General features: G+C 29.4%; 1 protein-coding gene across 7 annotated transcripts in view; it reads left to right on the top strand.

Annotated features, from left to right (window-relative positions):
• The window catches only part of UbcE2H (ubiquitin conjugating enzyme E2H), a 96259-nt gene that overhangs the window by 32041 nt on the left and 46139 nt on the right, over positions 1–18079 (top strand). For 5 of the 7 annotated variants that reach the window (XM_085822310.1, XM_085822307.1, XM_085822308.1 and 2 more), the window contains exon 5: positions 14738–14790. The exons of the other annotated variants lie outside the window; for them this stretch is intronic. In XM_085822310.1, the coding sequence (XP_085678436.1) occupies positions 14738–14790 (53 nt within the window). The remainder of the gene's footprint in view (positions 1–14737; positions 14791–18079) is intronic. 7 annotated transcript variants of the gene reach the window in all.

Below are 18079 nucleotides of genomic sequence, written 5' to 3'. Positions count from 1 at the left end.
ATTTCGTTGTGAGTATATTTCTGTGTGTGCTTTTTTCCTGTGAGCATTTTTCCGTATGAGCATATTTCTAAGTGAGCATTTTTCCATGTGAGTTTATTTCATTGTGAGCATATTTCTGTGTGTGCTTTTTTCCTGTGGGCTTTTTTCCTAGAACCACTCTCGAGATTCTGCATGCTGCAACTCGAGATGCAGTCGACAATACACTAGACTCCTGACTCGGTTTAATCATTCCCATAGCTCAACACACTTGACGACCAACTCGGCACTAGACTACGAGACACTCGCTCATTGACTCTTAATTGACTCTATTAAGCACTCACTGACTGAATGACAACTCCATGTACTATGTTATATAGCTTTTGGCCTGCGTTTGAGAACATTCTGGGCTAAACCAGTAAGAATTCGTTCCAGAAGGTTCTTCATATGTATATCCATATGTATAATTGGCATATCGCCAAATGGATGATTTCTCGCCAAATGCGACAAACCTGCCTTTCTTTGTCATTTTCTGGCAACCCTAAACCTGCTTTGCAGGAAAGCTATCTTTCTGCAGCTAAACATTTCATAACACTATTAAAATCTGTGCACATCTGTCTGTTTGTTTGTGGCATCATCTCCTCTGGAATGGCAGGGAGTTGAGTTTTGAGATAGGAACCCCTCTGGATTCAAAAAATTCCATGGGAAGCTATTTCAACCATTCTTATCTTCATATGACTTTAATCATCCAATATATTAATTAAAAACTCTGAAATTGTTATTTTCACCCATATTTTTCCAAAATGGCAGCAGTCTCGCACACTAGAGATAAAAATGTGCTTTATTTCGAAGGGTTACTACTGCTCGTTTTCAAATTGGTAGAGTTCATTAATAAAACATTTTTAAGTTTTTCAAAATATGAAATAAAAATAGTGTTGCTAAATATTAAATATATTTTTATTATATGCGGTCATGTTCGAGGTTGAAGAAAGCACGTGATTTCATGTGACATTATTGTATGTCGAATTTTTTTTGTTTATATCAGTATTTTAAATAAATAGCTGTTGATGACAACTTTTTTGTTTCAGATTAAGATAATTGACATGGTATGTTATTATCACATTAATTCTTTTATTGATATAGAGAAAAAGTTGTTATATTACATTACATTTAAATCATGTCATATGTATGCATATTAACCTGAAGTGTCCAAACTTGTTGTTTCTTCGTTTGGCAATAACAAAATTATGAACTGATTGTTGCTAGAAAGAATAAACTGAGTTCATTCATATTGATCCCCCCCCCAGGTGTGCATAGAACTCGTATATTTTGCTTTGGTTGCAGCTATCAACTTTGTATACAGTACCAGAGTTGCCAACTTTCCCGATTTTTGACTGCTCTCCCGCCAACCCGATTTACAATATATTTCTCCCGACTTTATCTTATTCTTAAAATTTCTCACGATTTTTATGGAACTTGGCTTAATACTTCGTTATATGAACAAACAAAAAAAAGTGATTTTGGGCATCTGAAAGCAATTGAATTTTCTCTAGATTATATCTAAACCAAAACCTTGCGAATCAGATGAGAATTTCTGCTTTCTGAGTAAGAGCATACGTATCCAAAAATGTCATTCTCCAATGGGCATCGAGCTCCACTGCATGTCATCTGGCATATATTAGCCAATGAGCACAAAGCAAGCTCAAAGCTGTTATTTGAATGTTCTTTCATTATTTCGTTCATCTTGTCTTGAGTTGTGTGAGTACTCGTGTCTTCGGGAAAGAGTTTTAGATGTTATCATCTTTTGTTATATCTGCGAGAAAGGTGAAATACTCGTGTACGTTTCAAAAATTGTACACAGTTGACTTTCCTTCCATTTATTTCTTCAAGAAAATGTAATGAATTTGCGATGTGTACTGTCTGTCATTGCGATTTTTCGATTTTGCATCATGGGAAGCCGGATGTTCTCAAACTTGTGCGTACACAAAAACACAAGGACAACATGAGTTGTTTTGAAAAAAACGAAAAATTAAATTTTTCTTCGGAAACAAAGGATAAAAAAGTGATTAATGCAGAATGTCTGTTCTCTGCCTGTTTACTGGAGCACAACCTGCCACTGAATGCATCGGATCACGCGGCAGCTTTATTTAGAAAAATGTTTCCTGATAGTGAAATCGCTAGGAAATACTCAAGTGCAAGGACCAAAACAGGAGCAATTGTTAAAGAAATGGGTTTGAAAAATAAATCTTCAGTTATTGATTGCATTAAAAATAGCTCCATTCTGCCTCTCTACGGATGGAAGCAATAATACCGATTAAAAACTGTATCCAATTGTTTCTTTTCTTTAATCCAGAGTCTTCAGAAATTGAGTGCAGTTTACTTTCTGTCCCCACTTTAGAAAGACATTTGACAGGCTTTAATATACGACAGCTAATTATTAAAACTTTAAAAGAAAATGCGGTCCCTTTGGATAATTGCTTAGCACTTGGTGCCGATAATGTACCAGTAATGGTAGGCTTGAAGACTGGTGTTGCAGGCATCTTAAGAAAGGAAAATTCAGATTATGAAGGGCACCTGTCATCTCTTAAATTTAGCAGCTGAAAAAGGGGCAGCTTCTTTGCCAATAAATGTGGATGAACACATTGTTGATATAACTTGAAAGGAGTTCTAAAAGGAAGGAAAATTTGAAACAGTTCCAACAGCTGCATAATACTGAAATGAGAAAAAATTTTGAAATGTGTGTACACGGTGGCTGTCTTTAAAGAAATGCTTATCTAGAATCCTCGATCAATGGAACCCACGTCTTGCATTTTTTAAAGAAGAAGTAAATGCTTCGAGAGTTAAGATAAAAGGCTCTATTGAAAGTTATAAAATACCTAAAGTAAATGGAGATGTAGTTACTACTTCCATTTTTAAAAATAGGTTTGAGAAAATTAAGTAATTTCTGCACCATTCAGCAATTCAACTGGCAGTTGTCAAAATAATAATGCAAAATATAAGCATAAAACTAATACAAATTTCTCTCAAATTAAAAAAATTGCTCAACACATGAAACATTTTCCGATTACTGTAAGTTTATCTTGTGAAGAACGAATATTTATGTTTTTTTCTTCGGATCTTAACAAAGCTTTTTGCTTTTTTTACAATTCATTTTGCCATCATTCGATGTTCTTAACACAGTTCTACAAAGCAGAATTCCATTAATTCATGTTTTACAATCAATTATTTATGATCTGTTTAAAGACATTTTATCAAAGTTTGTAAAACCATTCTGTGTTTTGTCTTGTAATTCTATCTATCATGTGATTTATGGTTAAATAGAAAATCAGAAGAAAGATGATTTGGTAATAGGAGCTGCAACTACAAAAGTAGTGGAAGAACTTTCAGAAGACAAAAATAAGTTTTATTTTCATGTTAGATATTAGTACGGATAATCCCTTCAGCAGGGGAAAAGTATCATGCTGTCCTCCTAGAGGAAGTCATTGGATGACAACCATAATATGGCCTACCATAATAAGCTGTTTCTCCCCTTTTTGGCGTTAAGACTGTTTTCCGAACAATATCCGTTACTTCTGTCGAGTATGTGATTACATACTACATAAATTTCCAGTCAACGATGAAGTGATTTGGCATACTAAAGTTGCTGATGTTTCTGCTCCAGCAAATGCATCTTTTTCTGATATAAAGTACTTTTTGAACAGATTTCCTGTGTTACTTTAGTCATGAAAGATGATGATGTTGCCACTGATATATTGCAATCGCAATCTTGCAGTTTACAATTAGAAAACTTGGATGAAGTTATAAAATTGGCTAGGATTGACACCCAGTGGAGTTTAATTGGAAAACTGAAAGGTGCTAATGGAATTTTAAAATATAGTGAACTGTCTAGAATTATGTTGGCCATCTTGACAGTTCCCCATAGTAATGCGGAATGTGAGAGGATTTTCAGTGTTGTTGAGAAAAAGAGGACTAAATTTAGATCTAATATTAGTGATGACACATTAGAAAAACTTTTATTAGCGAAAGCAGGCCTACGTGGCAATTGCTGTGAACAAAATTAGGAAGTTTCTTTCTTAAAGAAAGCAAAATCTGCCACTGTTTATAACATTTGTATGAAAACTGATTAAAGTGTCTTTTTTTTTTTTTTTTTTTTTTTTTTCCCCCCTTAAACGATGCAGGTAATAAAAATGTTTTTTTTTATGTGTAAGGTATTTTTGTGTTGCTTCCATTTAAGAATTAGTAACTATTTAAAGTTAATTCATTATTAAAAACTATATTTTTATTATTTAAAAAGTTATTTTAACATTGTGAAAAACCTCCTGATTTCTTTAAAAAAAATTTCTGATTTTTGAGTGTCATAGGTTAGCAATTATGCAGTATATTAAATTAGTAGTTCATTTATTTTCAATTTTTCAGTACATAAAACTTATAAATATTGTTTGGGCTGTAGCTGGCTAGAACATATATAAATACTGTAATTAAATATTGCAAGTGCTTTCACTAATACAGAAATGTTTAATAGTAGGCTAGAAAATCAAATTTTTCTCTAGTTTTCTATGTGTTGTAAATGTAACAAATGAAAGTGGTTCTAAAGATGTTTTATATCCAAAGATAATTTGTTGCATCAACAATATAATATATTTTTAAACAAACTGTTATTTATTTATGAAAAGGTCCCTAATATTATCATCAAAGACCCTTTTTAATCCAAGGCACAGTATATTTGTGTATAAGATTTAGAATAATTACTTTTTTAAGAAACTGTGATACAAACATTTCATCCTGTAGTGATCAAATTAATCAGCCAAATTACAGAAGTTCAGCGGTTATGTAGAAATCATATTCAGTTGTTCTGGATTTGGTAGCCAACAAAGGCACAGTCTCTATTTAATACATTTAAGATGATGCACTTGCTCCATTTTTTCTCATTGGCATCATTGCACCATTTTTTAAATTAAAAAATTAAACTCATTTTTTATTTTAAAATGCGTTTTCCTATGTAGCATATTTTCATTATAAGCTTAAAGATCTAATTTAGAATGTATTTCCGAACTTGTGAAATACAAATGATTTGATATGTGATTAACCGTATGACTGTTGTATCAGGATTCATTAAAATTCTAAAATAATTTTTAAAATTTAAATGTTGTCTTTTTCTGAGCTCATTTACTTGGGTTAGACTCAGGACAAACTATCGGTATTCAGCAGTGTTTAGTCCCTCTGCTACTGGTAAAGCCCCTTAAATTAGGAGTGATGTTATTAGTCTCCAGTTTACTATTTGATATGCAAATATTAAAAGTATTATTACATGCTTGGGCCAGAAGTTTAAACAGTTGTGCAAATAAATGTTTAGTTACATTTGCTATTATTATAGTCACATAGTTTTGTTGGAATCTAAGCTAAAATTGGGATGATTATCTCTGTGCATTATTCACTCTGTTAAGATTAAACAAGGGTTTAGATTAAGTGATGTTAATTTTATCTTACAAGCTGAGGTATCAAAACAATTCTTCAAATTAGATGTTAGGCTGAGTAGTGTATTTTTAAATGGCTAAGAAGTAAGCAAATTGATTTAATATTATAGTATTTAGTCAGAAACTGTTTACTCCAAATGCACTGCATTTCACGATAATGCATCTTCCCACCAATTAATAACCACTTTGTAGAGTTGCTTTTACTCAAAAATAAGTGTATGTAGTCTGTCATCTCGTATGCTTTCCAGATTTGTCATCTTTTGATTATTTTTGCTTTCCAGAAATTTAAGTGGCCTTTCAAAGGAAATTTTTTTTGACAATAAAGGGATAAAATGAGTATTGCATTCGACTCGTAGAGTTGTGCAAAGAACACACCTCTACAAGCCTTCTCTTTAATTACATATTATATTTACATTATGAAAGTTGAATCAGTTCTGGAATGTTTCTAATTTTAATACTAACCTAATTGTCATACCCTGAATATACAGTAAAACTTCAGTTAGGCAAAATTTTTTACAGAATGGTTATGGGAACTAAGAATTCAAAGATAAGTGAATATCGAATGTTCAAAATGGATACTAATTCAAAATGAAATTTTTAGTACTTGTTTTTATAAAGGGTGTGTCTCTTCAGTATGTCTTATAAAAACTTGATTATATTTGGATTCATTTTTCTCTCAGTGTATGGTTATTAGGTTAAAAAAATTTAACTAAACAAACTGGGCCTTTAAGAGTTTGACAGTTTGGGTTATATATATCATTGTTTGATAAATGTTGTATGATCTTAAATTCATTTAGTGCGAAATCAAGTTATTCTACTACTTGCGCAATTGCTGCAAAGTAAGTTAATAATAATTTATTTACTAAATAATGTTGATTATATTATCTCCTGAGATTAATTATAGTAGAATTATATGAAAAGAGTGAATCCATACTAAGTTCTATTTCGAAAGATGTTAAGTAACTTGAATGTAAATTGTTAAAAATGTTTAACGGGGACTGGAATTAAATCAGGAATAACAACATTTCAATTGTAAAAGGAATAAATTAAAAGCAAGAATTAAATAAAATGTAATCATTGTCATTGATCGGAAATTCGTTGACTTTTCAAGGGGAACAAACTAACTCCCGTTCAATGAACAATAATTAAGAAATAAATACGAAGGTGTTTCGTCCTTTACTCGAGCAATAAGGCGATGCCAAACCGGCAATTCAAGTCTGGTCAAACGTTTCCGTGAATAGAAAGGATTAAGAACCAATGAAGGGATCCAAAGAACTCATTCCGATTAAGTATTTTAGCTAATTCAATTTTGAGTGAAAAGCAATTTCTGCAGTAAAATTGATATCGCTTGAGTAACCGTCCCCTGACACCCTCGTGTTTATGCATTTGATTTCAATATTATTTGTAAAAATTAAGCATTGGAAATTGTCATTATGAAATAGAATTCAAAGTAATTGAAATAAACATTAGAAAATTACAAAATATAGGAAAAATAATGCAATCTTTGTAAAAACAAATCAAAAAATAAAAAATATATAATAAGAAAAGTGAATGTACATGAAGATATAAAGGCCAGAAAAAGCATTAATTAACTTATGTTCTTTCTAGTTGGGAGTGGGAAAAGTGTTCTCTTCGCGTCTGACTCAGAAGGGTTGTGTTCAGAAAATTCTTTAGCGGCAGCAGGGGCTTTGAATTATATCAGTCGGTAAGACTTGTGTGAAGTAGGACAGAATCAATACTGGATTCTGTTGAACAAAAATGTTGTGGAAATGATTTGTAGCTCTTTCATTTGGAAAGCATACTTTAACTGAACTATTTGTCTTCCAAGTTTTACTTTAAGCTTTAATTTGTAGCTAAAATGTCTAGAAAATAAAAAGCTGTCTCTTTGAAAGCTATAATTAAAGTTCCAAGATAGTTAATAATAATATTAAAAAAAAATCTGAAAGGCTTCAGATTTTAAATTACATCTAAAGGGGCTTTTTTTAACGTTTTGTGTGTTACCTTTACTTATTAAGTATCATGTTCTACATACTCAAACTATAAAATTCATTTCAACAGCAGTATCGCAAATAATTTTCAAATGAATGGATTTAATGAAATGATTTAATCAAAATGATGGAAATAATTTAAAAATTTCTATGGAAGATTATATTATTCAAATTTTAATGGCTCTAGGTACCATTGTTTTATACATATACACATTCATGCAGATTCTTCATTATTTAATTTCTTTAAATATAATACAGGATACAGGGCAATAATATTTGTTGGCAACAATTTGAAAAGTGAAACAATGTTTATCGTGAATCGATGCAAAATGGCAAAACGAAATTAATAGTCCTTCTGGGCAAGTTACCCCTTTGTACTAAAAATACAAAATTTATGTAAGTATAGCTGTTGAAAAAGCGGAATATTCTTGTGCTGGCATTGAAAACAGATGTTTCTGGAAGAAGGAAATTGCAAAATAGAATAAGAGTTTTCGAAAAATCCACTTCAAAGAAGTTGCATATTCAAGTCAAAAGTATCTAGACATTCAAACCATATTTTACTGAAGTTTCTCATTCAATATAGCGCATCGAATATTCCTGCAAACTGGCATGTTCTAAAGGAAAAGGCATACATTACATGTGAATATGAAGGATGACTGTTTTTCAACTGAATGGCTGTATAAATTTAAAAATACATTGACATATCATACATGTTTTATGCTCAAAATCATTTAAACAATAAGGCTTTAAGAAAAAAAAATTATCATAAGATTAATTTTTTGTTATGCTGTTTTAATCTTGAAATTTAAAAAATTAAAAATTTGAGAAATAGGGATAATACCTTAAAGTAGGGTGATAAAGTTGTGTAAAACAATGGCATGATGATAAAACTGTATAAAGCAGTGGAAAATTATATGTATCTAAATTAAAATATTTATTATATATCTTCCTCGTTTATATGTTTTTTCCGAATCTTCACGGAAAGATGTATTAACCATTCTTCATGATACTGGTCTCAAAACTTTAATAGCATGCTGGCCAGATGCCCAATCTGAAACAGCTTGATGGTCAGAATTTCTTTTTAGCAAAATAAAAATTTTTTATCAACAAAATTAAAAATATTTCAATTAAATTTTATTTTCCTCTTACTAAATATTTATTAAAAGACAATACAGTCAAAATTCGTTAATTCAGACACCCATAATCCGGAATGATCTATAATCCGGACCTCAAAACTAAAAACTTTCTGCTCATGCGCCGCGTTGTCACATGCGCATAGGCATTTACGCGTGCGCATAAGACCTTTACTACTGCGCATATGCGTTTTTGCGTGCGCGTTTAATGTATAACGGACGGTATAAGCTAAAATTATCTAATTATCTATTTCAGTTAATGTTGATGATTGCGTTGTTCCTTAATCTTCGAATCGAATCCGGCTTATTATTTTTTGCAGACTGTAAGAGCGAGCAATTTTATAAAAGTAAACTTGAACTTTCGATTATGTCAAATAGAATTTCCGATGCTGGAGCTCCCAAAGGATCTACAAAACGAAAGTATGTTTCGATGTCCATCAAACAAAAAGTGGAATTACTGCAAAAAATGGATAAAGACATGAAGAAGGTGACAGAGAGGTTAGTGAAAACGAAAAAATTTCGATTGACAAGTTAGTCGGTATTCTCGGCACAGCAATTACGGGACTTGAACAGCGGAACTTTGTAACTGAACAAGAAATTATGTCTGTTTATAGAATTAAAGAGAAAGTATTATCACATAAAATGAAGCAACTTATACAACTTACACTGAAAGAAATGTTTAATAAAGTAAACAAATAAATATTAAGCTTTTTTTTTTTTTTTTTTTTTTTTTTTTGTAAATTTTGATACCCTTTAGATCATAATTGTTCTTTATTTCATAAATTACGGTTTCATATTTTTAATTTTAGAATTTCTGCATGGCATCTTATGAGATTTAAACTGATGATCTATAATCCGGAATCGCCAAAGTCCCGACGAGTCCGGATTAACGACTTTTGACTGTACAAATTTTAATCACCAATAATTCACCAAAATTTTAAACATAATTTAAAAATAAAAAGTAATCAATAAACTGCAATAGCTATATCAATATGTTTTAAAATCTACTTATTATGCATAATAGTATTTTTTTCACACTTACTGATATGTTTTAATCATATATTAAATGCAGATTTTAAATCTTTGGTATGGCAGACGATCATAAGTGTCGAATTTTCAAGGAACGTATTTTCTATAAAATCTTCTAAATATCTTTCTGTCATCTTAACAATTATTAAAATATGCAGCTTAAAAAAATTTTTTGCAAATTTAATAACTTAAGTTTTAAGAGATTTTAGTGAATTATCATTGACTCAAGAGTATTTTTTAAAAGTTAAGGTTAACTAAATTAGAAGTTTGTTAACACTTTGCGGGCCGCTGTCACGCCAGCGTGACAGCGGCCCGCAAAGCCGTGTCAGCGGTGTCAAATAGAATTTCCGATATATATTTCATAATATGTAAAGGATATACAAAGCGAAAGTATCTTTCGGAGTCCATTAAACAAAAAGTGGAATTGCTGCAAAAAATGGATAAAAGCATATCCTTTGTTTATCTAAACTTTAACGTTTGTTTATCTAAACTTTGTTTATCTTTAACGCCGCAGCGGCGTGCAATGAATTGGAAGTTGATCTGTCAGCACTATCCTTATCTTAAGGGCAGATGTTTTTATTTTATTTGGCGTATAATTGCTTATTCAATGTAGTATTTCATCTCGTCTTTGATATGATTTAAATCAAATGCCTCGTCATTATAATTCGCTTCCGATAGCGAAGAAAGTGACAGAGGTTATAGAAAACGAAAAAATTTCGATTGACAAGTTAGTCGGTATTCTCGGCACAGCAATTGCGGGACTTGAACAGCGGAACTTTGTAACTGAACAAGAAATTATTTCTGTTTATAGAATTAAAGAGAAAGTATTATCACATAAAACAAAGCAACTTAAACAACTTACATTGAAAGAAATGTTTAATAAAGTAAAGAAATAAATATTAAGCTTTTGTTTTGTAAATAATTTTGATACCCTTTAGACCATAATTGTTCTTTATTTCATAAATTACGGTTTCATATTTTTAATTTTAGAATTTTTGTATGCCATCTTACCAGATTTAAACTGATGATCTATAATTCGGAAAAATCGATAATCCGGAATCGCCGAAGTCCCGACGAGTCCGGATTATCGACTTTTGACTGTACTATTATAGACAATATTAGTAATACAAAGGATAAAAATTCAGATTTGTATTTTCTATCTGAAATCTTAATTTTGGTACCTGCAAAATATTTTTATTGGTTATACTTTGTAATTCAAATATGTTAGCAGCTAAATATTAATATTTCAGGACATTTATTTGAAATATTTCTAATAAATTTAATTAATCATTAATTATGTACTTTAAATTAAAAATAAACAAAATATGAAATCTTGGTTTTCAAAGTAAATTTTTTAAGTGGGACTAAACTTGAAAATCAATCATGCCAGTTTAGTCTCTTATTTATTGAATTATTATTCTTCAACACATGAAATACGTTTGTGTGTTTATAAATACATTTTTCAGATTGTCCATATATATACAACAGAAAAGTTATAAGAAATTATCTTCATTACAAATTGTAGCTGTTCATTGGTCAATTGATTCTTTTTCAAATAATTTTGAACTGTGAAGAAAAACCTTTCACGTGTAAGTGTAATGTCAAATAAAGCCGTTATTCTTAGGGCACAAATTCATAACTGAGCATACTTATTTTTTCAGTAGTAGAAATAAAAGTTAATTAAATCTACATCTTCAAACCTTTGAATATGATTTATTTCACATTGTAAATTAATTAGTTCAGTGTATAGATTTCCTGGTGTGTTATTCATGTTAGTTTTTAATGTTAATATAAGTAATGTGAACTCAGTCTTCAAATAATTAAAATCTTAAAACTTTTGAAACACCATAACAAATACATAATTGTAATATACTCACAGACCACATGTGGCCTATGGAATTTGTTATTCATGTTAGTTTTTAATGTTAATATAAGAAATGTGAACTCAGTCTTCAAATAATTAAAATCTTAAAACTTTTGAAACACCATAACAAATACATAATTGTAATATACTCACAGACCACATGTGGCCTATGGAATTCCAGTTTGAAATCACTGCTTTGTGCTCTTTGAATATATTATGCAGTCTTAAAATGCATCTTGTTGAATAATGGGCCTCGGAATATTCTTTGGAAAGAAATGTTAATGAAATAAAATTAAATTTTAAAAAATTTTATATGAACGTGCACAGTCCGAATGAATACATAATTTAAAAGACAGTGTATAGATTTCCTGGTGTGTTATTCATGTTAGTTTTTAATGTTAATATAAGTAATGTGAACTCAGTCTTCAAATAATTAAAATCTTAAAACTTTTGAAACACCATAACAAATACATAATTGTAATATACTCACAGACCACATGTGGCCTATGGAATTCCAGTTTGAAATCACTGCTTTGTGCTCTTTGAATATATTATGCAGTCTTAAAATGCATCTTGTTGAATAATGGGCCTCGGAATATTCTTTGGAAAGAAATGTTAATGAAATAAAATTAAATTTTAAAAAATTTTATATGAACGTGCACAGTCCGAATGAATACATAATTTAAAAGACAGCTATTCGAAGTATTTTGTATTTGAGATTTTAAAATAATTATTCAGAAATATAATTTAACTGTGCTACTCGTATAATGAAAATAAAATTCTAAAAAAGAAAAGAAAAATTATCTAAACATAACTGTGATTAAAAAAATAATTTTAAAGAATATTTCCAAGAAAGGAGAAACAAAAGTTTTTTTTCTACATATGCTGAATCAAAAGGAAAGTAAAAAGATTATTGCAACTGAGAAGTTCTCCGAGTGAATTATTCTTTGTGGAAAATCAAAAAGTATGCTAGGTAAATTCCTCACCATAATTTGCAAAATTTATTTTTTAGGCATAATTTGAATTGTAGAATAGAAATGTGGGAAAAAATTGGCATGCCATTTAAAAAAAAGTAAGTTTTGTGTCAAAATACATGTTTGAGAACAGCGATGTATATATGAACTTAATATGTATCTTGAGTTGCACTTTCAAAACGTGAAAAATGCAAATTGAATTTTGTGAAACGCCATAGTATAATGGAAGGTAAAGAACTGTCCCATTTTCTTTTTTGACTCTGTGTACATTGAAGATTTGTTGCCTGTTGGGTGTTTCTATTACTCATATTTGTACCACGATATGAGAATTACAAGCTATTGGCTAATCATATATTTATTACTCCAAAATATTATGTGTTGGCAATCAAACTTGTGTATTCCTTGTAGTACATAATTCGAACAATAATCATTGCTGTATGAAACTCATGCCACATGCCAAGAATATGTCTTATCACACAATAGTACTATAATTCAAATACATTGTATTTACGAATCTGTGGTCTCAGATATTGAACGTAATAAGCCTTTTGATATGTCCTGTTCTTGAGTTTGTGGGTGATTCTAAAAAGCTATACATTTTACTTCTGTGGCTTTTTTCACACTTTTCATCACCCCTGGTGGGTGATTCTAAAAAGCTATACATTTTACTCCTGTGGATTTTTTCACACGCTTCATCACTCCTGAAAGTTCTGTAACACTTGTCATTAGAGAAGTCTATTAGCGTTCTATATAAGAAGATTGTAATTAGAGATCATTATTTTCCTGAGAAGTTAAAGAAAACTTATTAAGAAACTGAGCTAATTTGTTTTTGGAAAGATCATGTAACTTTCTCTGTCTGATATACAGCAGTTTTATTTCAGTTTGTGAGACCAGAAGTTTCTAATCTATGTTACTTGATAAATTGTGAATGCTTTCATGATATATCTTCATTAGGAGAAATCATCATTAAAAAAAACTGTGCGTTTTGCCAATATGTGCTGTAAAGTTTAATTTTATGGCAGAATATCAGTATTTCAATATGTACGAAACTTTACTTCTCTAGTCTTGCCAACTGCAAGTACTAAATAAATAGTGTTAGAAATTTTTGTTTTATGATTCTAAATGTGCCAGGGTATGCAAAATTGTACGGATTGGCTGTATAAATATTCACCTTTATATTTAGAATTTCATAATCTCTCTAAAAAGAGAAAACCATAGGAAGCACTGTAACAGAGTAAATGGACTGGAATCATAGTAAACAGACCTTTCAATATAAAAACTGGATTCTGGGAAAAGAGAATTTGGGGGCTATTTAGAACTTGGGATATTAGATTCAATAATAGATAACTCCCATTATTAAATTGCATTCTAGGAGGCCTAATCAGTGCTTGAGTATAATTAAAATAGTTTTCCATTGTAACAATATTTTTAGGCTTTTAAATTTTAATTCAGTATTGTAAGTTTGTAAGTAATTAATGTTCTGCAATAATATTTTATTAGTTGAATATCTCTTTATAAAAAGGCTTTCATTTTTGTTAGTTTCTGATACAACAAATATGTAAGGATACATTTAAATAAAAAAATAAATTTTTTTGTAAATGAAAATTTTTATTCTTACACTGTTTTTTTTTTTTTTTTTTTTTTTTTTTTATTTATTTATTTAACATACTAATATTTTTACACTACATTCTTTGTTAGTTTATTTCAGTTTTTATATAGAGTGAAATATAAAATTATGGCATGCCGAAAAAATGCAAGTTTAACAGAAGAGTTTGTAACGACTCCCATTATTGAATTGCAAGTGTTTTTATATGACTTTCTATGCGTCTGTTAAAATCAGCCGTAGTTGGATAATTAAAACAGTAGCAGTTCAGTGCAATTTTTTGTATCATTGTTATATTTTTAAACTTTCAATATTTTAGTGTTCCTTTTCACCCTTATTAATTTATCTTTTATTTACATTCTTTTGAACTTCAGTTTTTTATGAGTATTTAATAGAATAATTTAGCTTTTGATCTACATATGGATATTTTATTTATGTTATTGAAAAAAAAATCAAACTAATGTACAGTATTTTTACAAGAAGGCCATTTGTGTCCATATTACTTCTTTTGATTGAATGCAAAATATGAAAATCATTTTATTGATTGTGTCATTATTAGGAATTCCCTATTTTTTAAATTATAATGTGAAAGAATTGTGCTAAAGTCATTTTTACATTATTTATTAGTGGTAGTAGTAATAGTTGTATTTAAAACTATTCTGTATGGCTAAATTTTTTACATGTATTTGTTTTTAGCTCTGGAACGGTCTGTCTGGATGTAATAAATCAAGCATGGACTGCTTTGTACGGTATGAGTTTTATATTCTTACCCATTTAGATCCATGCTATAAATAAAGTAATTGCTGGTGTTGATTGAAACATTAATGCTTCTTTTTGTGTAAGTTAATTTTTGTTGAAGGATCATATAAGCTTCTAAACTTCTAAAGAAACCTACTGTAACTTCTAAAGAATGACTTCTGCAGCAGCATTGAGAAACATGCTTTCAGATGTTGTATATCTTAAAATTATATTGGTTCTAAAAAATTTTTGTATTCATAAGGTACCAAATCATGATAAAAATGACAAAATTTTAATGTTTAGCTCTATTAAAAATGATCATTTGTTGACAAAAATATAAAAGTTTAGTGGTCGTGTATTTCTTGAAATTTTGTTATGCATTGAATTGCAAAAACATTTTAATGAAATTTTATAATTTATAATAAGAAAATTTTCCAAGTACCATCTCCAAGGAACACAAATTCAATTTAAAGCCATGAATGAAAAAAAAAAAATTTAGTCAGAATTTAGTAATTTCAACTTAGTTTATAAATCTGCTAAGAAAAATTTTAAATCGCAAAAATACCAAAACAAAATTAAAGTCTAAATATTGAAAAAGTAGTTATTGTCATTGATCGCAGATTAATCGACTTATCAAGGGGATAAAGGAATCTACCATCGATTAACAACAACTAAATTAAGAGGGTGTTTCATCTTACTTCCAAGTAAGCATCAAATTATTTGCTAGATTCAAACCAGAAGTCAAAATTAATACTCAATTCAAATATGGACATTAGTCCATCTAAGGCTAGAATCTTGTTAAATAAAATAGCAAATAATCTTAAAATTAAAGTTTCTATTAAGAACACAATTAATCTGAACGAGATGCTTACTTTAGAAGACATATCCCCTACACTCTCATATTCATTTCAAAAACAGAAGTTAACATATTAGAACATTAAAAGTTAATTCAAAATCATAAGAAGATCAAAAATAATGTTTAAATCATATAGTTAAATCATGTAGTAGTTGTGAAGTCCAGACTGCTGTTCTCTGCTTTTGTTCGCTTTATTTATGCGTGTAATTTTTAATGTTTATTTATACATGTAACCTTTAATGTTCTAATTAACTTACTTCTGTAAGCCCCGTGTTGTACATATGTGGTGCACGGGGAGTCTGTATGTTCTCAAAGGGAAAAAAAAATAAAAAAGTCATGTAGTTAAATACAAATTTTAAAGATCAAACTAGTAAGTTAAAATTAACAAACTTGCCTTCAAAATTTTAAGACCAAATGACTAGAAATTCAAGTATTAACTGATGGAAGTAAAAGGGTTGTTGTAAAGTGCAGTTAAGAAAGTTTAGCTTAAATTGGCGAGAAAATTGGAATTCTTCTTGGAATAATAGAGAGTAGGCTGTTATTAAATAGCACTGAAAGTTGCATTTAGTGAGAATAAAAATTCAAAATAAAGTAATTAAAAGTAAATTAAAAAGCCCATGACTTGCACTAAAGCTGCAAATTAATAAACCAATAAATTATAATAGCATTGAGTTACAAAAATTAATTTAAGTCTTAATTAATTGGGCACACATCATGTTATTAGTTGAACCTCTTGAATCCAATAATTCTAGTATCTTGCCAATGCCAAATTGCAAAAAATACTATCCCATTTCTGAGCGAGTAAAAGGAGGACCATTCTGTGTAACTCTTATTCTAGTTATCCAGTCAATTTAAAAAAATCAAATTTTATGTACCTCAGAAACGTGACTTTCTTTGCATGTAGTTTTATGTAAAGTACTATGCTAACATAATTTTTTTGATAAAAATTGCACTTTTTATGAAAAAATATGTTGGAGCATGCTTTCTTGCCCTGTAGTTCAGTTCTATAATGTCAAAATACCAAGTTTTGCAGCATCCCTCTTCCCCCCCCCTTTTTTTTTTTTTTTTTTTTGTAAGGAGAAAAAATGCACAAGTTGTTTTTCAGAATTGTTCTGAAATTTTTATTACCATGATTTTTGTTTTATGTATGATAATTCTTCAATTAAATTCCCCCCCCTCCCTTCTTTTTTTTTTTTTTTTTTTTTGTGTGTGTGTGTGTGTGTGTGTGTGTGTGTGTGTCTGCAGTTTAAGCTAAATCCAAATAAAATTCAGTTTTCTAAAATTATTTCTTAAAACGTTAATTTTGAATAATTTTATGAAAATTTTAAAAAGTTCATAAATTATAAAAATTAACATGCTTCCTTTGAGTAGATATTTTATAAACATTTATATATATATTTAAGCATTAAAATGTGTGGCAATGAATTCAAAGTAATTATAATATTATCCAAAATCCCAACTCTGTGTATATCCATATAATTAAAATTTATTCTAATATCATGTTTTAAATTTTACTTCATTTAACAACATTTTAATGAAATGATTTTTTATCAGTGTAATTTTAAAGAAGATGAACTTAAAAATAAGATGAAACTCACAATTTCTGTAAAATTAAGAGTAGCAAGGAAGAAAAAAAATTATGTATCTTATTTAGAGAAAGATGATAATTGGTTAAATTTGAAAGCGGTCTTTTATTTAATTTCAATAATATAGCATTTCTACTTTATCCTTTATTTACTTTTTGATTTAAATCTAATCATAAAACAAAGTTATCTGAATGGTACTTAAGTGCAACCAACTTGGCTTAATTTAGCAATTGTTTACAGAAAGAAAGGTGATTCAGTTAATTTTCGGATTGCAACTTATAGTGAATGTCATTATCTAAAGAACTGTGATGTGCACATGGTTGGCAGAGTCTGGCGACTTCTGACCTTTCCTATCAAATAAATCCCCCCTTTTTTTTACCAGTGTTTATTATTTTAAAATTTCAACATCCATCAGTCTATTGGTTACACAATTCTGAAATTTTACGCATCATAGAACAACCTTTTCACCCTCTTTTTAGAACAAAATATGATAAAAAAATACTGATTTTTCTCCATAGCTTTCAAGTATGCAGTATTATGATTTTAAATAGAAGAGATTATATCGTTTGGAAATCATGTCACTTCAAAGCACTATTTCTACTAAAAATAATGTAAAGGGGACATAAAAAAGGAGGCAAAATCATGTAAAGGGGTACAAATAAAGATATTGCATCTGCTATACACAGTGCTGTTTTCTTTCTTTCATATTCATTTCTCATTTAATATTTTTCTGTCTTTTATTCAACCCATAAAATGTTTGTAAAGATTAGGCCATTTTGTAAGTGTGCTGTAACATTTATTTGGATTTGTTGTTTACTCCTAATTTAATTCATATATCAATAGTGTTAGAATTGGAAG

The sequence above is a fragment of the Stegodyphus dumicola genome, chromosome 8 (genome assembly GCF_044657685.1).
Source record: "Stegodyphus dumicola isolate Sdum_Otavi_A_Nest chromosome 8, ASM4465768v1".
Classification (NCBI taxonomy): Eukaryota; Metazoa; Arthropoda; class Arachnida; order Araneae; family Eresidae; genus Stegodyphus; species Stegodyphus dumicola.
The sequence above is the reverse complement of the archived record's forward strand: the minus strand, read 5'-3'. Positions and strand labels throughout refer to the sequence as shown.